The following is a 24,381-nucleotide window of genomic DNA, read 5'->3' on the forward strand; positions in this document are numbered from 1 at the left end:
TAAATATTGAAGTAGTAATGATACTAAATGTGTATGCACCAAGTGGTAGAGTAGGCAAATTCCTAGAGAAGATTTTAAGCCAGTTACAGGAAGAAATAGACAGCAAAACTATTCTAGTAGTAGACTATTAACAAATGCTGGCTGGATTAGCTGAATTTTATATAACTTGGAGTCCTTAAGCAAGAACCAATGGGCAGATTTGGGAAAAGAGTCTGTAAACCTGGATGGAAAAAAATATCTTTATTTAGTTTATTACAAAGGAAATCCTTTCCTTGGCAATCCTATACATTTAATTTTGAACATTTAGTCAGTCAGTCAAAAAGCATTTATGAAATACCTACTATATACCTGGCACTGTGCTAAGCATTAAAGATGCACAGAAAAGCAAAGACGAGCTCCCAATCCAAAGGGGGCACATCGGCTTTCCAGACTCCGGCTAAAGGAGCCCATGGTCCAACGAAGGTGGAAGAAGCCCTGGTTAACCTATCTAGGCTTGGTTTTGTTGTACAACATCAATAAAAGGCTAAGAATGAATTTTGCTCCTTTAAAAAGTGGGGCTGCTGTAAAATGATGACTGCACATTCACCAACTCGGAGAGGGGAGGCCGAGGCCTGGAGACAGCTGGGATGAGGCAGGGTAAAAAACATCCTCTTCCATGCAGCTCCTTGCCTTCTCTGTACCTGAAAGGCTTACGAATGTTGAGAAGGGACTTTAGAGATCTAGAGATTTAGGCCTGAACAGGACCAAGGGCCAAGGCTCTCATTTAGTGCTTGCCACACCAGGTCACACAGCCAACAAGGGCCAGAGAGGGGATTTGTACCCAGATCTTTAACTCCAAAATTCACTGATCTTTCCCTATTCCATTTATCAAAGAAAACGTGAGCTGGAGCTGTCATCTGGAGGCATCTGGATAGCGATAATCTTGGAAACAGCCACATGAGAAGGTCTGAAAATATTCCCTGTGAGAATGGGGAAGAAACTGAGCTGATTAGCCCGGAGAATAGGCTTGGGAAATAGGACAGATGTCCTCCAGCTTTGGAAGGGTTTTCCTGGACAAGAGAGTATCAGCATATTCTGTTTTTCCAATAGAAACACTCTAGGAGGTCCTGTGTGGGTCCTGTGTGGGTCCTATCCAACACTGTCTATGATCCTATGATTCCCTCTCTTGGCACTACAAAAATCTGGCCGTTATCTGGCTTCAGTGACATTTCGTGGAATCAAAACATCAGAGAAAATGCACCTGAGAGAAAATGCTACATACAGACAGACTGAATTGGAGAGATGATGTAAGTGGGCAGCTGGGGCAATTTTGGCCCTTAATAAGTATTTCTGGAAGGAGGGATTGAATTATTACATTTTAGTTTGCTTATCATAGACCTGACTTCCTGGGATGTCAAAAATGGGGAATTTCAATTTGGGAAATTTTAAATAATTTGCTGTCTACAGTTTCCTGCCTTATTAGGATGTCTCCCCACATCTCTTTGGGCTTGCTCAACCCCACACCAAGAAGCAGAATGAAGCTATCAAATGCCATTCTCCAGCCAACTCAGCTTTCAAGACTGTCTTTGGAGCAGTCCGTGGGGATGAAGTCATTGCCCTAATGAATTTTGCTGCTATGTCATCCAAATGTCAAGGATTGTGCAATGACCATCTTCAGTAGTTGTCACTTTGTCCTTCTGTTTGGCTGATCCAATTTCTAATCCTCCTCCAGGAACTGAAGCCTTGAGAGGCACTAGGTTAGAGAGAGACCTAAAGAAGCTGTTAGAGGACTTAGGGAAGGTTAGGAGAGGGAGCATGGATGGAGAAACCCTGATAATAGGGACGGTGGGTTTGAAAATGTCTCCCTCTCACAGTCCAGAAAGAGCTTCAAAAGGAATTGGCCAAAAACTGGTGAGATGTATGTCTTTCTAAGATAATGCTGCCTTGGTGTGAATCACAAATCCCCCACTATTTATGACAGATCAAACCTACAGGTGACCCAAAAGGCAACTGAGAGACTTGTGGAGGGTATAAGCAGGCTGCAACATCTTTCCCAGGATGGCCTGTGCTGCAGAAGTAGAGCAAGGGACATGAAAAATTTGAATTGTGTCTCTTTGGATGGCTAACTAATGACTGGAATTCTGCCTTGCATGGTTCTATTACTCATTAATATATATATACATATATATATATATTATCCCTTCGTATTCAATTCACACTTATTCTCTCTCTCTCTTTCTCTTTCTCTTTCTCTCCCTCTGTATATATATATATTACTTCAAACGGTAAACAATGAGAAAGTTCTGAATTACAAACATCATCTTCCCATGTAGGAATATAAACAGATAAACCTTATTAATTCCCTTATGATATCACTTTCATGATTACTTCCTTATATTTCTCCAGAGTTCTATATTTGGAAACCAAATTTTCCATTCAGCTCTGGTCTTTTCCTCATGAATGCTTGAAAATCTATTTCATTGAATGACCACATTTTTCTCTGAAGGATTATTTTCAGGCTTCCTAGATAAATGATTCTTGGTTGCAATCCTAGTTCTATTGCTCTCTGGAATATCATATTCCAAGCCCTCCAGTTCTTTAATGTAGAAGATGCTAAATCTTGTACTACCCTGAGTATGGCTCCACTATACATGAATTGTTTCTTTCTGAATGCTTGCAGAATTTTCTTCTTGACCTGGGAGACCTGAAATTTGGCTGTAATATTCCTGGGAGTTTTCATTTTAGGGTCTCTTTCAGGAGATGATCAGTGGATTCTTTCCATTTTTATTTTATTTTTTGGTTCTAGAATATTAGGACAGTTTTCTTTGATAATTTCTTGAAAGATGATATTCAGACTCCTTTTTTGATTATGACTTTCAGCTCTCTCCTGGATCTATTTTCCAGGGTAGTTGTTTTTCTAATGAAATATTTCACATTTTCCACCTATTTTTTCTTTTATTTATTGTTCTTTTTGGTTTTGTTTTATTGTATCTTGATTTCTCATAGGATCATTAGCTTCCATTTGTTCAATTCTAATTTTTAAGGAATTATTTTCCTCAGTGAACTTTTGTACCTTTTTTTTCCCAGTTGGACAATTTTCCTTTTTAAAATATTCTTCCCCTCATTAACTTTCTGTATTTCCTTTTGCACCACTCTCAATTCTTTTCCTGAGTTTTCCTCTCTCTCTCTTACTTGATTTTCAAAATCCTTTTTGAGCTCTGCCATAGCTTAAGTCCAACTTTTATTTTTCTTAGAGGCTTTGGTTGTGGGAGCTTTGATTTTGTTATCATCTTCTGAATGTGTGTTTTGATCTTCTTTGTCATCATGATAACTTTCAATTGTCAGAAACTTTTTTTGTTGTTGTTATCTGCTCATTTTTTAGCCTATTACTTTTTGTTAAAGTAGGGCTCTGTTTTTGGGTTGGAAGCTGCACAGTCTTCAGGGATTTTGTGCAGCCATTTCCGGAGATCCTTCCAAGGACATGAACACTAGCCTTTCTTTCTACCCTGGAGCTATTAGAAGTGTCCCTGCCCCACTGTAGCTATAAGATCAAATGCGCTAAAGCAACAGAGTCCCAGCACTGGGACTGCATGTCCAACTCCTTCCCATTCGCACAGACCCTCTCCATTGACCTTCAGAATCCTTTTCAACATCCTGAGGCGCTGTAAGCATGAGCTCCCCTACAATGCAAAGAAAAACTGAGACTAGATGAGTGTTAATGACTCACCTTGAGTCCTCCACTGGTCCCAGGTCAGAGATGAAGGTCAAACCAGCCCTCTAGCTTCTGGAGCTCTTTCCACTGCTTTGGACCCTTGAGGGTTGGGTATATCTTTGTTATTTGAAGCAATATCCCTGGATCTTTAGCCTAAGGCCCAGGATGTCATTGTTATAACTAAAACATAGTCCTGATAGGGAAGTAGCCCAAAATAATGGAAGTAAGGCTGGGGGAAGAAGGGAAGAGCTTCCTGGAGAGGGGAAGAGGGGCTGCTTGGAGGAGGGAGGGGCTGCCAGGAGAGGGGAGAAGGGCTTCTTGGGGAGGGGGAAGTCAGGGTAGACAGAGCATTTTAGTTCAGGAATGACCTAGACTAGATGGACACTACGGTTCCTCTCTATTTGTCATGGTATGACCTGGAAATCTCTTTCAGCTCTAACATCCTGTAAGTCAGAGTCTTCACTTTGTTTGAGAGTTTTAATGAGAAATTCAAATTCAAGGATCCAAGTTTCCCACTGGCTTCTATGGTGCCAAAGGTAGGGCAACTGCTGATGAAGGCAGAGAGCAAGCAGGATCAGAGAGCAAGCAAACAGGGCAGTAAGGGCAGGGGACCTGGGACCCAGACCATTCCCTGAACAATCTCTACATTTCACTTTCTGGACAAGCCCTGGTTAACCAGCAGTCAAGGTGCTACCTGATGGGGACGTGGGGATGGGGATGGGGAATGTCTGACTGGCCAGGAGACTCATGTATCGTGGGTACCCACCGAAAGCCGAGTCAGGGAATCAGTGACTGCTGCCAGCATGGCCATGGTCTGGGTCAGTGCCGTGGGAGGGGGGCCAGTGATCCAGCCTCATCAAGCTCCCATTGGGGAGACCCGAGTCTATTTAGAATTTTCAGCGTGACACCATCATGGTGCATTTTTAATGGCTTCTCTGAATAGCGGGTCTTGTTTAGCATGTTCTCCGACGCAGCTCCAGCTTATGCTTTAAACCAATTTTATGAGATGGAGATAAAACATATTTCTCAGCCACAAATTACCCCCATAAGCCAGGCCTTATTAGCTGTGTTTAGGAAGTGTAAGTTTGGGTTTTAACTTCCCCTAACAATTTATTACCACTATTTCCTTAGTCTGAAAAACTGGGAAAATGAGAATAATGGGTCACATTACAACAGACTGCATTGTGATGCTAGGTAGATTAATTATGTGACGTTTTTAAGACGCCTTGATATAGAAGGCATTAGCCACTAATAGCTTAAATTTATAGAAGGCTTTCTGGTTCACCAAGCCCCCCTTACAAGTAATATTCCATTGGATGCTCATAATTACTCTGTGATGTAGATAATGCACCTATTATTATCTTAAATTTACAAATTAAGAAATAGTGGATCTGAGAAATTAAGTGACTTGCTCATAGTCTTATAAATGGAGAGGCAGACTCCAGTCAGGCCCTCCCGCTGTTCTGGGATCAGAGCCCTTCTCCCTCCCGACCTTGGCTACTCAGTCTGGGAAACAAGTGGAGAATCAGGACTCCTCCTGACCAAGCCACCAGTTGCCCTGATGCAGAGGCCAGGCATGGAGAAGGGGGCCCAATCTGGAGTCAAGCCACCCTGTGATGGAGGCTGGTACGAGTCATAAGTAGTGTCCAGTCTCCCTGGAAGCCTGTGACCCCCATTAGTGACCGGCCCTCTCCTCCAAACTGAACTGTCAGATCTCAACTGGTCTTGAACTTCTGGCTCCATTCCTCAGACACTGGCCCACCTAAAACACCAGTTCACTTGTTGGGTCATCCCCAGAATTCACTTCAGCCCCTTCTCTTCATCAGCATGGAGACTGTTAATAAATCCAAAGGAACTAATGAGATCACCAAGTGGGAAGAAGAGCAGAGGGACAAAGGCCGAACTCGGAGGGACACCTAAGGGTATTGGCTGTGATTTGGAAGAGGATCCCATGAAGAAGAAGAAGAAGGGGGTCAGAGAGGGAGGAGGAGAACCAGGAGGGGGTGTCCTGAAACCCTTGAGACAAGAGAGCTTCTAGGAGGAGGAACCACCGGGGTCCAAGGCTGCTGAGACATGTGAGCATGGAGAAAAGGCCACTGCCTTCAACAACTTGGCTATCATTGGCCATGCTGGAGAGTGGGGTCAGTGACAAGGCTGGAAGCTAAATTCTAAGGGGTTAAGAAGAAAGTGAGGGAAGAGAAAATGGAGGCAGCAAGTGTAGATGATCTTTGTGGGGGGGTTGGCCACAAAGGGCAGCAGAGAGAAAGGATGGTGGGAAGCATGCAATGAGAGCTTTGGAGAAAGGAGCAGTCATGGGAAACGAGCCTGTGGGAAGGGAGGGACTGCATATGATGCTAGAGTGGGAAGGAGCCGATGGCATGAGATGGCATGAGCAGGTAGAGGGGCCTGTGAATGGTCAGAAGGAGGAGGAGGGGCAGAAGGCACCACCAGATGGAAGGGGAGAAGGAGAGAGAGGAGAGAACTCAGGGGGAATGGCTACGGTTTTCCAGTAAAAAATAAGGCAAAGTTTTTGGCTCAGGGGATGGGGAAAGAGGAACCGTGGGAGCTCTGAGACGAGATAAAAGGTTTAGAAGAGCCATTACAGGGAGCAGGAGAGGGGCTTGAGAAGGCAGGTATTTGCCTGGCAGAACTGAAGGCCCACTGAGGTTGTGCTTTAGTGCCCCCAGTGAGAAGGGCCGATTTTCTCCAGCTTCGCCCAGCAGGATGTGAGTAGATGTGGTGGGAGAGACCCGAGATGAGCTTTGTCCAGGTACAACGGGTGCTATGATAAGGAGTGAAGAGGCTCAAAAGAGGGAAATGATGGAGAGTTGAATTGGTTGAGTTGGCCAAAGGGTCAAGATGGGGAGAAGAGAACAGCTAGTGCTGGGGAGATGGCCTGGGGAGGGTGAGCAGTTCAGGTAGTTGGGGTGAGTGCAGAGCCCAGACGGGACCCAGGGTTTGCTGGCTCTCTGTGCACTAAACTCCCAGGGCTGAAATGAGAAATACAAGAGATTTGGATCACCAAGCTAGTCTACCGGAGGCGGCCACCGGGGGGCGACCCACAGCATTGGGTCCCAAGTTTTGCCCACAACATATGCTAGCTGTGTGACAATGGGCTAATCTCTTAATCTCTGTTTGCCTCCTGTGTAAAATAGGGATGATGATAGCACCTACTTCCAGGGTTGTTGTAAGGATCAAATGAGAGAATAATTGCAAACTGCTTAGCACTGGGCTTGGCGCATAGTAGGTACTACTTAAAATCTTATTTCCTTCCTTTCCTCTTCTGAATCTCTCCCATGACATGTAAAAAATACAGAGATCGACCAAAGGGCAAGTGACTTGAGAGCATCAGAATTTGAACCAGATCCACAGGATCCTGGTGACCACTGTCCCCAGCTACCTCTGCAACACTCATTTAAAAACAATCTTTATTACCTAAAGGACCCCTTCTCCCCAAAGAGATCCCAAGCAATAACCACAAGGAAGGCTGCTAGAAGGAGTAAGCTTCAGGAAGAAATCGAACCATATCCCACAGCCGAATTTCCCTCCATAAAGGTGACGACACTTTCTGGCTCATGGATGTGCTCCAAGTCCAGCAGCTAGCAACACTGGTATTAAAAATAAAAATTAAATTACCATCATTCCTTTAAAGGGAGATTCTTATCTCTCCTCATGTAATTAAAGTCATATTGACCTCTCAGGGTAGAACAGATTCCGGGTTGCCATTTGAAAAGCAAATTATGTCGCTATAATTTCTTAGATTTTATCTATTACAAAAACATGTCTACTGTTACTATTTTCAATTTAGAAGTGACTCTCAATTATAAACATTAGAAGTTTGCACTGGCAACCGAGCGCTATTGAATTGCTGTTTGGGGAGGAGGTAAAACACCACACTCAGAGATGATGACTACCCCGACCAAGCTCGAAACTTTCTATCGTTTAATGTGCCATAAAAACAGGGAGATCAATTTATATCAAAATTCCCAGAACCACTCGGAGGCCCCCGACGTTCGGGAGACAATTTTGTCTTCCTCCGACAATGAAACCCACACGAGCTGTTTTTCCCTTCCCTTGGTAAGTCAACAGTCTTCCATGGGCAAGGAGAAATGTCGAACTGCAGCCACCTTCTTGAACACCATCAGAATCCTTCACATGTATTTGGTGGGAATGTTTCTTAATGGTGGCCAGCTCCTTTGTTTCCATGAACAAACCTCCTCCAGAATTAACCAGCTGACAATCCTCTCTGCCAAGCTTTGCATTCAGTTTTCCCTGAATCTGTGTGCGTGTGATCCGGCCACGGTTAACGGCTACAAAATGTTCACTTGTCGCCATATGAGCTCGATTGGGCAGGGCAGCGAGGAGACCAGACAAATCAGGTGTTTGAGGAGTTTCTGGATGGGTTACGAGCCGGAAAACACTCATCTCCTCGTTTTCGGGGGTGTTTCCAAAGCAGAGTCATTTCACGGTTACTGTCAGACTAGTTGGGACCTTGGGAAAGGCAACGGAGGAAGGAAATGAAGAGGAAGCCAACAGAGCTGATGAAAATGAATAAAACCGGACCAGTCTTGGCTCGCTGACTCCCTGTGTGAATATGACCCTAAGCCATCTCAACAGATGGAAATCCAGATTCACAGCAAAAAATAATGAAGAGAGGAGCGTTCACTTTTGCAAAAGAAGTTTCCCTGGGATTTCTGGAAAGATCGAGTTTCTCTGATGTAATTAAAATAGGTGTCAAACTTAGACAAATATCTTTCCAAATTCTTCCAGAAAATGAAGTGGCTGAATCATGCTTCCCATCCTCCAGAAAAAGGTACAGAACGAGAGACCCATTTTCTGAGTAGCCAATAGGTTGAATTGTTTTGTTTGACTATGGTTACTCAGAATAGGAGTGTGGGTGTATCTGTGTCTATCTATATCTTATATATTGTATCGATGTTTTATAATTATCTATATAACATATAGATAGACACAGATACATACACATGTTTATATATTGTTTTATTTGAGGGTGAGTTGGTTGGGGAAAAATAAAAATGCACAAAAAAGACAGAAAAACATTGTAAAATATTTGAAATACATAAATAAGAGGAAATGAATGGAGTAAGGATATTAAACCAAGATGGTTATAGCAAGAAATACAAGCAACAATCCCATAATCCCTTCAAACATATCTAAACAATGCACCAGACCAGGTCATGTCTGGGAGCACTAGGAGAAAATCATAGGGAGCCATTTTTCCAATCCAAGTCCACATGGGGAGACACCAAATGTTATACTTTTATGCAGAGCATTATAGGAGAGAGAAAAGATGCAACATAGGGAACCCAACCTAGCAGGGTTTAGAATTAGCTGTCAGCTGGAAGCTGTTACTCACTAACTAGCTCTGCAGCAGAGATCTAGGGCTAACAGAGGAGAGGACCAGATCTTTGGAGTGGTTTTTGGGAGGTCGGGGGAACAAGAAATGGCTACTGACTCTAGACTGTATTCCAGGCAAAGAAGGCAGTCAGAAGCAAGTGACTGTACTGTGACCTAAATCTTAAGAGCAAGGAAGCTTTCAGCCCAAGTCGTTTTCAGTTGAAACCTTTAACAGTATAATAACCAGAGTAAAAACCCCAGATCAAAGGGAATCTGAAGCTGTGTCACTCTGAACTGGCAGAACTTTTCAACTGGCTAAGAGTGGCTGTGTCCAGTAGCAGTCTAATAAAACTCTAATTGGAGCAAGCCCACAGTTGTATTGCTCAGAATAAAACCTATGTCAGGAACTGTAAAAGCTCAGACTCTGATCTGGCTTAAAATACTTGAAGAGTAAGAAAGCTTGTAGGTCTTTGGCCTGAGCTATGTTTCAGGTACTGAAATAATTTAACACACAATGTCTCAAGAAAGTAGCATTAGAATCAGCCTAGATATTCCCTCCAGTACTATACAGAACTCATCCCTAACATAAAGTCAAAAGCCTTGAAATAGGGTAGAAAAAGAACAAACAAACAAAAAAGAATCCTATCACTAAAAAAAAACTATTATGACAGGGAAAGTCAAGAACAAAACTAGAAGAAAAAAAATAAGGCTCCAAAATATCTGCAAGCAAAACATTAAAGAAAACTATTACTTGAGTACAAGTTCAACTAGAATTCCCTGAAAAAGAGATGAAGCAAGAAAAAAAATTTTTAATTTTAAATTCTAAAAAAGTAAATATGATCATTAGAGGAAAAAGATGAAAAAGAAATAAAAGTTGTAGAAAAAAGAATTGGAAAGTAAATTAACAGTTTTGTGAAAAATTCAAAATCTTGCCCAAGAAACAAACTCCCTGAAAATTCCAATGGAACATAACAACTCCATGGTATATAAAAATATTAAAAATTAATCAAAACAGGAAAAAGAAAGAAAATGCTAGGAATATCATAGCCAAATCAATCATTTCAAACAGATTGAGAGAAATTTAGGGATCATTGGACTACCTAAAATGTATGATTAAAAAAACTTTAAAATTATATTTCAAGAAAATTTAAAACTAATCAGATCTCTTAGAACTACAAAACAAATTGGAAATAGAAAGCATCCACCTCCTGAAAGAAACCCCAAAATGAAATCCCCAAGAAATGTTATAATCAACATCCAGAGTCTCCAAGTCAAAGAAAAAACTACTTTAAACAAGTAGAAAGAAAGAATTTAAAGACTAAGAAGCCACAGTCAGGTTCCTACAAGATATGGCAGCCACTGGTATAAAGGAGTGAAGAAGTGGGAACACAATATTCCATAAAGCGAAAGATATAGGTACATAACCAAGAATAACTTACCAAAGCACTACTTAGTACTAAAAGGGGAAAATGGATATTTAATAAAATGGAAATTTCCCAGAAAAGACCAAAGCTACCTAGAAATTTTTAAGAAAAAACATGATTTGAGAAGCACAAGAAAGTAAACATGAATGGACAATCATAAAAGACTAACAAGAACAAACTATTTGCATTCTAATATGAAGAGACAATACATGTGTTGTTGCCTTTGAATATTTTCATTTAGACAAAAGACTTTGAAGAGGAATATACTTGGGGAAGATAGGAAGAGAAAGGGAGACTGGGGGAAATTATCTCATAGAAATCAGATGCACAACTAGAAGTTGATACAAACAGTGAGAGAAGGACAAAACAGACACAACCCGAAGTCCAAAGATGAAACTCTGTTCCCACCTCCGACTTCACCTTGCTGTGTGATGGTAAAAAAAAATGTTCTCTTCTCTGAACCTCAGCCTCCTAAATGAGCTATATCATGGAATCCTGAATCAATGTGAGCTGTTACTATCAGATACTTGATGTAGGATAGAGGAAAACAGAAAAAGAATTACAACATAGTCAACCTCCAAGAGCATGCCATCTGGCTGGGGACATGAAGTCACTGGCCATGAGGAAGTCAGTGAATGAGACAGCTTGTAACTCAACTCTGGCTCACATGGTATATACAGGGGCTGGTGCTGGGAGAGGGGATCAAGAGGATTAAAGGAAACAGCTGGATGGCTCAGTAGATTGAGCGCTGAGTCTGGAATCGAGAAAACGTCACACAAATCTGGCTTCACACATTCACTAGCTGTGTAACCCTAAGCAAGTCACTTCACTGCCAAGAAAACCTCATAAGGGGTCACAACTGAACAAGAACAACAACAAAGCTCTTGATTCTTTGATGGAGATATGGAGGATGACTATGGAGATGAATGATTGAAGAGGGCAAGGTTTTGAAGTCATACCAGGGAGACTGAAAATTGATAAAGTAAAAAATGGGCAACACTAAGGTTGTGATTGAGAAAATATCTTTGTGTCTCTTCTATCTTGGGGGAGGTATATATTATGATTATGACATATGATATATCCTAATAACAAGAGTATCCTAAGAAGCCTTTCTACCTTAAGGCCCTCTCCACTCTAAGCCATCTGCCATACAGCTGCCAAAGTATTATTCTTAAATATTATTAAAAATATCAAAAATGATACCCTTAAATATTGCCTATATTTATCATGTCACTGACATTAATTACATATCTTAGGCAAGTACAATGCAATTAAATAAATATTTAATAAACACCAGGTACTGTACTAAATGGTGGGCATACAAATAAGAAAAATGGACAATTCCTGCTCTTAATCTTCCAATCTATTCCTTCCACTCTATTACAGGGAAACAATACAAAAATTGAAGCCAGAAAGTAGGGATGGAGAGCACCCAGAAATAAATCTTTATATATACATACATACATACATACATACATACTTATTACCATTTCTTAAAAACAAAAAGCAAATTTGCAAACTAATGAGATAGTATACTTAGAGAACCCTAGAGAATCAACTAAAAAACTATTGGAAACAATCCATAACTTTAGCAAAGTTGTAGGATACAAAATAAATCCACATAAATCATCAGCATTTTTATGTTTTCAACAAAGGCCAGCAGCAAGAGATACAAAGAGAAATTCCATTTAAAATAACTGTCGATAATATAAGTTATTTGGGAGTCTACCTTCCAAGGCAAAGTCAGGAACTATAATGAATACAATTACAAAACACTTTCCACACAAATAAAGTCAAATCTAATCAACTGGAAAAATATCTAATGCTCATGGATAAGCCAAGCTAATATAATAAAAATGACAATACTACCTAAATTAATCTACTTATTCATTGCCATACCAATCAAACTCCCAAGAAATTACTTTACAGAGTTAAGAAAAAAATAACAAAGTTCGTCTGAAAGAACAAAAGGTCATTAATGTCAAAGGAATTAATGAAAAAAATGCAAATGAAGGCGGCCTAGCTGTACCAGACCTAAAACTATATTATAAAACATCATTCATCAAAATCATTCGGTACCAACTAAGAAATAGAATAGTTGGTCAGTGGAATAGGTTAATCACAGGACAAAATAGTCAATGATTATAGCGATTTAGTTTGATAAACCCAAAGACCCCAGCTTCTGGGATAAGAACTCACTATTTGACAAAAATTGCTGGGAAACTTGGAAATTAGTATGACAGAAACTAGGCACTAACCCATACCTAACACCTTATACCAAGATAATGTCAAAATGGGTTCATGATTTAGACATAAAGAGTGATATTATAAACAAATTAGAAGAACATAGGATAGTTTACCGCTCAGATCTGTGGAGAAGGAAGAAATTTGTGGCCAAAGGAGAACTAGAGTACATTATGGAATGCAAAATTCTAGAAATTCTCACTATTATCATGGGATGTCAAAACAGAAATTGGGTCTGAATGGTCCAACTGTATAATCAGACAAGGGTGTGTAGCATTTTTTCTCCTGCTCAATAAATACAATGGAGTTGGTTCAAAATATTGGGGAAGAAGAATGTATAAGTAAAGGGAAAATGACTATTAAGCATCTACTATGGATCACTAAGCAAGGCACTAGAATATAAGAGAATAAATTGCAATTTTAAGGTAGCAGGCTAGAAACAGGGTCAGCTCAAGACTCAGGACAGTTGCTGGCTATTTATTCTTAGTGCCTTTGGCAAAATTATAAGCACAGGAAGCTTAGATAAAGAGCAGATTTGCATCATTGGAATCCATTTCCACTCTAGAAGTTCCATTTGCCTAGGAAACCACAGACCTAGACCCAAAAGATATCCTAAAGCAGATAGGGCTCCAATGAAGCATCTGCTGCTGAGCTCTCCATCATAGGAGCCCACGGATGGTACTTACAGAGCTGCTTGGACCGCCCCAAGTTACATGATATAATCCTAAATCCTTACCTATGTAACTCCATTAACAAGCCTTCTGGAGAAACAATGACCGAGCTGTTCATATTGTGAATGGACAGAAGTCTGCTCCATACTAAAAACAGCAGGAAACCTGAGTTTCCAACCACTGGTAGGTTACCAGGACTTTGCCTAAACCAGCCTGCCCCATTGGGCATTTATTTCGATGAAAAATTCTTCAGGTCAAGAAATTCCAGAACTTCCCTAGAGGAAAATACATGGCAAGATTCTTCTGCTCCCCCGCCTTCCTTCTGTTATTTTTGAAATGTTTCAAGACTCCAGTGTAACAGTCTGTGCAATCTATGCTCTGAATGATCCTGGTTAGAAGCAGAAGTCTGGGTTTGGGCCACATTTCTTCCCATTCCTGGACTTTAAGCATTGTGCTGTCCAATATTTATAGGCTACAGTTAGTTCTACTTGAAAGAAAGACTTTTCTCCAGCCCCTTCGATGATTTAGCATCCAGCCAACCTCAGGGATAACCAGTGTTGACTTTAGAGAATCCTTATCAGTGAAACGTGTACCTCCCAAATGTCCGCCCCTCAAACTGATCTCCATTGGTCCCAAGTGGAAATGGTATTTACAGGTTATTTCACCCACTGACACACAAGCACACAAGGACTTTTTCTGCCTTTCTTGATATGTCCAGCCCTTAGTGCCATTACCCATACACAGTGAGCACTTGACCAATGCTTGTTGACCGAATTCTAACCCACAGATTCCTAAGCATATGATTAGCTTCTGACTTAAACCTGAGCTAGAATTTCATAGTCTCATCAACGAAGAACTGGAAGGGTTAGTCCAGACTTCAAGATCTAGTTCAATTTCCCATTGGAAAAAAGCAAGGTTTACAGAGGTGCTGGGGTCATTAGGCCGATTCCTTCATTTGACACAAGTGAAAACTGGAGAATCACTGAGGAAAAATGGTCTCGCCCAAAGTCACGGCAGTAATAAGTTGCAGAGCTGGTGATCAAAAGTACTCCTCCGACTCTAATCAAGGAATCTTCCCACTGCATCACCACCCCCCTGCTCAATTCCTTCTCTGTAAAGTACAGATCAACCAAAATCATCTTCCAAGCCTTTTCTTGCTCACAAATTCGATACTTCCTTCACTTTTATAGCTAAGAGACCAAAAATGTCATTAGGGTTTTTTTTTTTTTTTTAAGGAAAATAGTAGAAAGCTGAAGTCATTTTACTCCTTAGTCCACTTTTGACTCATTTGGATAAAATTTATTTTGTACAAATCACATTCAGTTCTCACTCTCTGGGTAAATTTAGTGCACAGAGACATTCCCTTTAGTAAGAGACACCATATACTTTTGGGATGGGATGAGAGCAAAAATGGGCCATGAAAAAGTTCAGAGGAAAATTCCCAAGATTTTCACTAGTCCACAGACTTACTTTTTCGAAGGGACCCTAAAAGGACTTTGATAATATTTCACAGAAATACACATTGTGACACAAATTAGAAGAAAATGTCCATTTTAGGAAATGGTTTTTTTTAATCCCTCCCCATGGCCCCAGATAATAAATTGCCATACAGAGAGATGGGGAAAAATTGAAACTTTTTGTTAACAATGAAAGTTTATATTTATCCATGCTCATAAGAATCAAGGAATGTCCCTAAGTCTCTCATTTTATCTTCATGCCAATCCTATGAACAAAGGAACATTCTTATTTTGTGGAATGGGGAAATTGAGGCTGAGAGGGTAAGTGGCTTAGCCAAGGTCCCATTGCCAGTCTGGGACAAAGCCAAGTCCAGAGTTCTTTCTGCAGGAGCATCTTGAAATATATACACCACAGACTTAACTCTCAGTTTTCCCAAGTACTCCCGATGCTTATCCATGGAGCAGCTACATTTTGTAGTGTTCAAAGAGGTTCCTGCCCAGCCACTGTTGGGGGGAAACGAATTTGGCTTTTCTGCTTGTTCCCAAAAGGTAGGACGAGGAACGATGAGCAGAAGAGCCAAAAAAGAAAGATTAAATCAACTGGATGAGCAGCCATGACTATCCCTGGAAATCAAAACCGAATAAGCAAAAACACAGCTTTTCCAAACCATGATAGGATCTGTGTGTTTTGAGGAAATCTTAGGAAAAGAAGAAAAAAGACTGAGTCACTCATGAAGGGGGAAACCGACTGGATGAATAGTAAACAACATAAAGTCAGCTTCACCCATACGCATCTGCCTTGGTGCTAACAAGAAACAGGAAGTTCGAGGCGCCTTCGTCTCGGACACTGAGAGCCTGATCTCCAGCCTGTTCGGGCAAGAGCAGAGATCATCTAGCTTTCCTTTACTGACCTGTAGTGAAATGATTCTAAACTTGTCACAAGACAGTTCCTTAAGCAGATAATTCTATCTGCTTGGAAGTTCTTCCTTATATCGACTCCAAATCAGCCTCTATGTTGCCCCAAGCTCTGAGCTCTGGGTAGCACAAGTCTCTGCCTGTTATTCTGTCACCCTAAATGGAGTAGCCCAAACACCCCGGTTAAGATGCTCCAGGATTCAAAAGGAAGTCACAAGTCCCCCCTGGAGGAAGTGGACAAACAAGGGGTTAATGGCTGAGATTTCACAAGTGACAAATTCACAGGAATTTAGAGGAAGGTTTCCATTCCCCATGCGCCCCATTGTGTTGTTCTTCCTTCTTTTTTGAAGAGAACCAATGACATCATAGGATGACTTCTTGACTCCCAGCACATAATTCAGCTGAGGAACAGGTACAGGAGCCAATTATGCTTGAGCAGCCAGCTGGTGCAGTGGTTACAATACTGGACATGTTCAAAGTCTCCCTCCAATAATCACAGGCTATGTGATCCTGAAAAAGTCATTTAAGCTTTTATCTGCCTCAGTTTCCTTAACTGCAAAATGGAAATGATAATAAGAGCTAGCATTTATATTGTGATTTAAGCTTTGCAAATATTACCTCATTTGATCCTCATAACACTCCTGGAAGAAAGGTGCTGTTATTACCCTTTACAAATTAGGAAACTGCAGCTTAGAGAAAATGACTTGACCAGCATCATATACCTAGTAAATGTCTAAGGCAGGATTTGAACTCAGATTTTCCGGACCCAGTTTTACTCCTTTGTCTCCTAACAAATTCAAAATTAATGCTAACACTCACCCCCCCTCCCCGGATTGTTGTGAGGTTCAAATGCATGCACAAAATGATCCAGGGTTGGCCATCAGTCATGTTGCAAGCCAACGTAGTTTTCTTGCTGTGACCAAAGATCCAGCCCTTTCTAGCAGATCTGCTGTGAAGCTTCCTGAGGCAGGGGGTCAGGTTTCTGACAAACAGCAGCCACCCACCCCTCCACCATCTGGGGCCATCTTGGTCGTCCTTCTCGCTTGGTAGGACCAGCTGGAGTGGACAGAGCCTGTGAACCTGAGAAGTACCACGATACCCAATGAGGTGTTTGAGGAGGATTGTCAAGGGCGTCCAGAAGACCCCCATTAATCAAGTCCAGGCAGTACTTCAGCTGGCAAACAAGTGGCTTCCAGAATGCGACAGATTCCTTGTCCAGCTGTTTCCATCTCTCTCAATATGACATGTACCATAATCCTCCCATCCTCCTCCCGGCCCATTTTAGCCAGGCTGTCCTCGGTCCAGCTCACCCCTGCAGCTGCCATGGCAGAAACAGACAGGCCTTCGGGAAAGCCAGCTGTCTGGTGGCCTCTCTGTGATGGAGGAAGTCCTGGGTCTGGGGGCAAGTGGCTTGGGATGCTGGCTGCAAGTTGCCTTGACTTACAGAAATCCATTTTACCCACAGCACTTCACAGGGGCATCTACCTTTTCCATGACTGCAAATATAGCTGAGTTGCTGCTTAAATAGAGCATAATAATATTTACCAGACTCATAGGAGTCATACTGAAAACAATTCCCAAATCATAAGTTACAGGTTTCAAGCTAAAAAAGCAGAGATTACCCCCAACCAAGCCCTCAACTTGGAGCTGGGCACATTTCATCCCAAAGAAGAAACTTTTTTGCTCAGGTCACAGAGAAAGAGCTGCAGCCTGGGAACCCCAGCCCCATACTCGGACTATTGTACCATGCTGTCTTCCAAAAGCAAGTGTCAAAAGTCAATGGAATCAAGGTCCATGGGGAACCATGATTTCTAAGGACACTTCTGGCTCTTGATCCCATGATCCTCCCATTGCCATACTATAGTATAGTATTCTGTCATCTGGGTCTGAGCCTTCTCCTCCTTCTGGACCATAAGCTCTATGAGGGTGGACATTGTGGCTCACCTAAACTTGTGTCTTCCCCATAATGTAACACAGGCACTTAGCAAGGGTTTGCCGAACGAATGAATTATTCAAATGCCCTCACCCATCGTGTGCTGAAAATGAATTAAGACATGACTGCGACAAAGCAACAAGCTGGGCAGGACGACTAAGGTAATTAAATAAAATATCATTAAGTGCCCAAAGGAAAGAAATGAAACACGTAAATGAGAGCTTAAGGAGCGAAATAACCAACACGTCAAGTTAGTTAGTAGCTAACTGTTCATTTAGAGCAAGAATTCAGCAGATATAAAGCAAAGTTCTCCAAATGTCCTTTTCAAAATCACTCTAAGGGAGTGAACTGCCACCCCAAGTTAGTTCCCCTCAGCGCCCCATTGGAACCAACTGTCTGGACTTATTCTCATCATATAAAAAGTCTTTGATAAAATTGTTCTGACAATAAACAGAAAGAAACTTTCTAAACCCTCCCAAGTCCATCTAGCCTTTTTCACCTTCTCAGTCCCAGTGAGAGCTGATAGAAAAGACCCTGCATGTGAATCCCAGTTAGCCCCACTCCCTAAGGAGGGCAGCCCAAGAGTCCTTTTCGGGCATTTGCTATAAGAGAAACATCTGAAAACCTTCCTCACACCTGCTCGTCTTGTCTTCACGAATGACTGATGATGCAGAAACATTTAGCTCAAGCATTCTCTTCTGGGACTAGGACACGCAAAGTGAAACTGTTTTTATTAAATAGCCCTAATGGTGTCCAATAGATCATTAACTCCTTCAATGAAAATGTTTTTTCTTTCTTCAATGAAATACTTCTCTGTGCCCAGACATTTTGTATGTGTCTTTGACTGCTACAAATTTTAATAATAGTAAATGTGCTTCCATAGATCCCCAGGGCCCGATAACAGTGGTGGCAAACTCATTAGAAATGGAGGCAGTTGGGTGGTGTAGTGGGTAGAGCATCAGTCCTGAAGTCATGAGGTCCTGAGTTCAAATCTGACCTCAGACACTTAACACTTCCTGGCTGTGTGAACCTGGGCAAGTCACTTAACCCCAATTGCCTCAGCAAAACAAAAGAAATGGGCTGTTCCCAAGTATCCCTGTGGACTGCAAAGTGACAGAAAACCACACATTGACATCGCCTCTGTATGTTCCATTGAGCCCCCAATTTGAGTCTGGTTCCAGGCCACCCTGAAGTACTGGCACTTAAACCTCACTCTTGCTCTGACTCTACTCTGGGGCCCTTTGCACTATACCCTTTGCCTTCTCCGGAGCAGTGGCTCTACATGAATTCTGGGTAGGTTCTTTTAGACTTTGGACCAAGGTTCATCACCTGGGGCCACAGACTCCCAACTGATACATGGAAACTTTCAGAGGGTCCATGAAGTTGGATGAAAATATCTTTTTCACTTGCACCAATCTTCGGTTTCCTTTGTAATCCTGTGGATTTTATTTTCTGTATTTAAAACCATGATTCTGTGAAGCTGAGATTTCCTGAGGCTGCCAGACAAAGCTCAGAAGCCCTGCTTTAGACAATGCATGGAGTTGGGACTTGTGTCCCCAGTTAAAGAAGGGGAAAAGAAGTACACAATGGAAGCTTCAGGGTGGGAACCCTTCCCCAGGAAGTAGATCACTATCCATTCATACCTTCTTGTGGTAGAGTATGCAGGGTCTCCACAGTTGGTAAGTCCCCAGAAACAAGACTTAGAGCCTGCCTCTGGATTCTGGGTTCAACTTCCAGTCCAGTCCATTGTTCCTCTTAAAATTAGGTGGGAAACTACACAACTCCCAGATTGATTAAATAACAGGAAAAGATGACAAAAATTGGAGGGGATACAGGAAAACTGGGACACTGATATGCTATTGGTAGAGCTGTGAACTGATTCAACCATTCTGGAGAGCAATTTGGAACTGTGCCCAAAGGTTATCAGACTGTTCATACCCTTTGATCCAGCAATGTCTCCACTGGGCTTGTATCCCAAAAAGATCTTAAAGGAAGGAAAGGGACCCGCATGTGCAGAAATGTTTGTGGCAGTGAAACTGGAAAGTAAGTGGATGCCCATCAATTGGAGAATGGCTGAATAAATTATGGTCTATGAATGTTATGGAATATTATTGTTCTATAAGAAATGACCAGTAGGAAGATTTCAGAAAGGCCTGGAGAGACTTATAGGAACTGATGCTGTGGGAAGTGAGCAGAACCAGGAGATCATTTTATATGATAACAGCAAGATTATACAATGATCAGTTTTGATGGATGTGGCTCTCATCAACAATGAAATGATTCAGGCCAATTCCAATGGTCTTGTGATGGAGAGAGCCATCTACACCCAGAGAGAGGACTAGGGGGACTAAGTGTGGTTCACAATAGAGCATTTTCATTCTTTTTGTTGTTGCTTGCATTTTGTTTTCTTTCTTATTTTTTCCTTTTTTGATCTGATTTTTCTTATGTAGCAGGATAATTGTGGAAATATGGATAGAAGAATTGTACCTGTTTAATATACACTGAATTACTTGCCATCTAGGGGAGGGAGTGGGAGTGGGAGGGCATGTCACTTAAATTGTGTGCAGTTTAGGGGGAGAGGAAATTAAAAGAGCTACAAAATAAGCCTATTTAGTGAATACTGGAGACAAAAAGAGTCAGAGGAGATTCTCCAGGATAATGCCAAATATCCCTCCTGAGAGGCAATGTGCTCCAGGGCAGGAGCTAGTGATTTCTCTTCTCTGAAATGAGAGGATTTGGACTGGGTGAACTTATGGTCCCTTCCAGCTTCCTTCCTGAGAAAGATTCAAAACAGGAAATAACCTGAGAGATGATCTATCCATCTACTCATTTTATAGATAGAGAAACTGATGCCTAAAAAGAATAAGTTTTGCTCAAGGTCACAGTGACTAGTAAGGACAGGGATTCAAACTTAGGTTCTTTGGACACCAGGAGGCATCTTACTGCTTTGCATACAGAGGGTGAATCCCAAACAGATGCAGGGATCCAGCCACTGGAAAACTTTCTATCTGAGTACAATGTCATCCCAGAAAGTTCTTTAAGGACATATTCTCACAAGTTATCTTTCTTTTAATGAGATCTCTTTCCCAAATGTATTTATTGTTCAAATGCCTTCAGCTGAGTGCCCTAAAGTCCTGTTCCTTTGAGGTTCAAGAGCTAGCCCTTCCTCACAGGATCCAGGACTTCCTCTAGGAAGTCCTCTCTCTGATTCACTCTGTGTCTCTTTGCTTCTCTTTGTCTCTTATTTCTGTCACTCTTTGTCTGCTGTGTTTGTGTTCTCTCTCTCTCTCTCTCTCTCTCTCTCTCTCTCTCTCTCTCTCTCACACACACACACACACACACACACACACACACACACACACACACCCCAGGTTGATGGGTTGATGGCTCCCCTAGTGGCAATCTGCACCGGCTCATTCGAAAGGCTCCGTCTGTAAGAGGCACCTGTTGTGTGGGGCCTTCCTCAGTTGGCTGCCAAGGCTAGCAGGATTCCCAGCCACGTGTGTCCTTACAAGACCTAGATTACCACCCAGATGCCTCAGGCCCTGCTTACTCACATCCTACCCCAACATCCCGAGTTCTCCATAAATGGCCTTGGGGGTGAGTGCCTGGTTTCCAGAACTGAAAGGGCCCCGAGGGGCCACTCAATCCAATCCCTTCATTTCACAGACGAGAATCTGATTGGGGGGAGATGATGTGCCCAAAGTCCCACAGACATTAGTAACTGAGTTAGGATCTGAGCTTGGGGCCTCCAAGAGTCGGGCCCTCCCATACCAAGATACCTCATGTAGGAGACTGAAATCTAGAGCTGGAGCAGTCCTTCCAGACCATCTAGCTTCCCTTCCCTCCAAATTTACAGATAAAGAAACCGAGGCCCAGAGGGGAAAAGAGCTTTGGCCAACGTCATACAGCAGAACTGGGCAGTCTTCTGCCTCCAAACCCAGGCTCTTTGAGCTAGGTCCTAGACTGAGTTGAGAGTTGAGTTTTTTTCATAAAAAGATCAGGAGGTCTGGGAACTTAGAGCAGAAATGATGGAAGCAATTCTCAGCTTTGGAACAATGAGAAAAGGAGAATATTTTAGGAACATCAAGTCAGTGGACAGCTGCAATTCAAGTTTCAGAAATCCTTTACACACACTCACACACACACTCATACACACTCACACACACACACACACACACGGGGGTAACCCCCTCACCTACACACACATGGCAAGATCAGAGTTAACGGGCAGACTGAGAGTGGATTTCCTGGCCACAGCTGCTCTCATGCCGGATCCATGGATGGGGGGTAAGGGTGGGCGAAGGTCAGAGAGCCCGGAGGAGGGGTGACCCCTGAGCCCATTCTGCAATAGGGAACAATAGGGTGGGAGAGACCAGCAGGTGAAGAGTTGGAACAGGCCTCCAAGAACCTCTTGCTATACACTGGAGACCCAAAGGGGAAGTCCCATAGTCAAGACATTTTGAGATCAGATTTCCAGAGATGGGAGGGATCTTGGAGAGGCAGAAAAATCCCAGTTCGAATCCAGTCTCGGATACACACTGTGTAACACTGGACAAGTCCCGTGACCCCCTTTTGCCCCACTTCCTCACCCCTAAAAGGGGATCATAATTGTACTTTCTTTCCAGGATTGTTGTGCGGATCAAATGTAAAGTTTAACTCACTCCCTGGCACACAGGGGGGAGAAGAGGGAGGGGGGCTATTTAAATGCTAGTTCCTGCTCCCCTTCACAGAGGAGAAAACGGGACAAAAACAGAAGGGAGGAAGAACCAAAGGGATGGGCTCCAAATGAGATCGCAGCCCTCAGGAAGCACAGGGAACTTCGGCCTGAAGCTTTGCAGGCTCCCCTCTCTGGGGAGACCCGGAGGCAGCAGAGGAGGCACAAGGAGGAGGCTCAGAATAAATGAATGAACATTGTTAGATTGCGAGGCAGGAAAGGGCTTCCAGGGGGACCGGCCGAGGAGGAAGTTGGGGCAGTCTGGGTTTACAGGGGGAGGTGTCGGGGCCGAGGCTGCGGGGGAGGGACAAGCACAGGTTAAGGGACTTTCAGCCCCCTCCCCCCCCATGTGTCACTTCTGGCGGCTCCCCCAGCCCGCAAACTGAAGGGAGAGGAGTGTCCCACCCAGGGGGGATCGGGCTGGCTCCAGGAAGCCTTTCTTCTCCCTGCGTCGGGGCTCAGTCCGGGCTCCCCGGGGACTCAATACCCCAGACCTCCCTTGGGGAGCTTGGACAGCGCGACTGACCAACCCCGGAGGCCTGGAGAGTGCCCCCAGCCCTGTGATCTAAACAGCCCCTTCTCTTGCCCAGGCTTCAGTTGCCCCATGCGCAGAATGGGGGTGAAGGGGACGGGGGACTAGAGAACCCCAAGAGCAGGGACTTAGGGCGCTAGAGGGCCCCCCTTCGCATCTCCCCAAGCTACACAGGAACACAAAAATTGCGCCTTTGCGTTTGAGGACCCTCGTTTTCAGGTTTTAGGCAGGACCTGCCGAATCCCGGCTAACCTTTCAGTTTATGGGGGGGGGGGGGGGGGGGTCCAGACGCCCAAGGACTCCCCGGCCTCACACAGATCCGTGTGACCCTGGGTTTCCAGCCCGAGGGGCACTCAGAAATCATTTCAGCTAACTCATTCATTTTACAGATGGGGAAACTGAGGCCCAGAAAGGGGACGGTCCTTTCCTATGATCACAAAGTTAAGTAGGAACTCGAAGCCCGCTCGTATTTGATGACTCCGGTCCGGGTAAACGGAGTCCAAAGTCCAAAGCCGTGCACAGAGCGGGAGGGACCCGAGGGGGCGTCATTCTAACCCGACCCCCCCAGTTCGGGTGCGGAAAATGAAGTGCCAGCCCTTGGGGACCTGCCGTCGCTACCCTCTTGCCAATGACATGTCTCTTTGGGCAAGCTCCTGCCTGTGCCTCAGTTTCCCCACGTGTCAAAGAAGGTGGCCCTTCCCGCTGTGAATCTGCGAGCCCGCCCGGGTCCCGGGGAGTCCCGGCCAGAGGCCGGGGAAGGCGGCTCGGAGGCGCTCGCAGCTCGGCAGAGGTCCCGCCAGCGCCGCTGGGAAAGTTTCGGGGCAGCTGCACCTGGGAAAAGTTCGGCAAGAAACTTAGGTCGGGCAGCGGGGCCGGCGGAGAGGGGGAGGGAGGACGGCGTCCTCGGCGCGAGGTGGCCGGTGGCCGGCGGGGGTCCGCACCGGCGGCCGGTCCCGGGGGCTTACCTTGGGCCGGGCTGGCCGCCGGGAGCAGCAGCAGCTGCAGCAGCAGCAGCTGGGACGGCAGCGGCGCCGTCCCGCGCGGGCTCCGGCTCCGGCTCCGAGGACCGGGCGCCCCGGACGGCGGGTACATGGTCGGGACGCGCGTTCGGCCGCCTTCGGGGGCTCAGCGGGAAGGCAGGGCCATGGGGCGCGGGGGGGGGGGGGGGAGAAGGAATACTTCCATGGGGCCCCTGCTGCTTCCAGCAGACACCTGTTTTCAAAGAGGCTTTTGTCCGGAAATGAGGGGAGGCCAGAGGATGAATGGGGGTCTCAGAGTAGCCAGGGCAGAGAGGGGGGGGGGGGGGGGGGGGGGGGGGGGGGGGGGGGGGGGGGGGGGGGGGGGCGGCGAGCGGGGTCCGGGCTGGGGCGCTCAGCGGCGAGCCCGGGCGAGTGCCGGCATCCCAGCCCGCCGGCTCGGTGGCCGCAAGCCCCGCTCGC

General features: G+C 44.1%; 1 protein-coding gene across 1 annotated transcript in view; it reads right to left on the reverse strand.

Moving 5' to 3' along the window:
- The window catches only part of ADAM12 (ADAM metallopeptidase domain 12), a 307,991-nt gene extending 283,887 nt beyond the window's left edge, over nt 1-24,104 (reverse strand). The window contains exon 1 of the mRNA XM_031957016.1: nt 23,908-24,104. Coding sequence (XP_031812876.1) covers nt 23,908-24,034 — 127 coding nt within the window. The 5' untranslated portion in view covers nt 24,035-24,104. The remainder of the gene's footprint in view (nt 1-23,907) is intronic.
- Between the last annotated feature and the right edge of the window lie 277 nt (nt 24,105-24,381).

Source organism: Sarcophilus harrisii, chromosome 2 (genome assembly GCF_902635505.1).
Source record: "Sarcophilus harrisii chromosome 2, mSarHar1.11, whole genome shotgun sequence".
Lineage (NCBI taxonomy): Eukaryota > Metazoa > Chordata > Mammalia > Dasyuromorphia > Dasyuridae > Sarcophilus > Sarcophilus harrisii.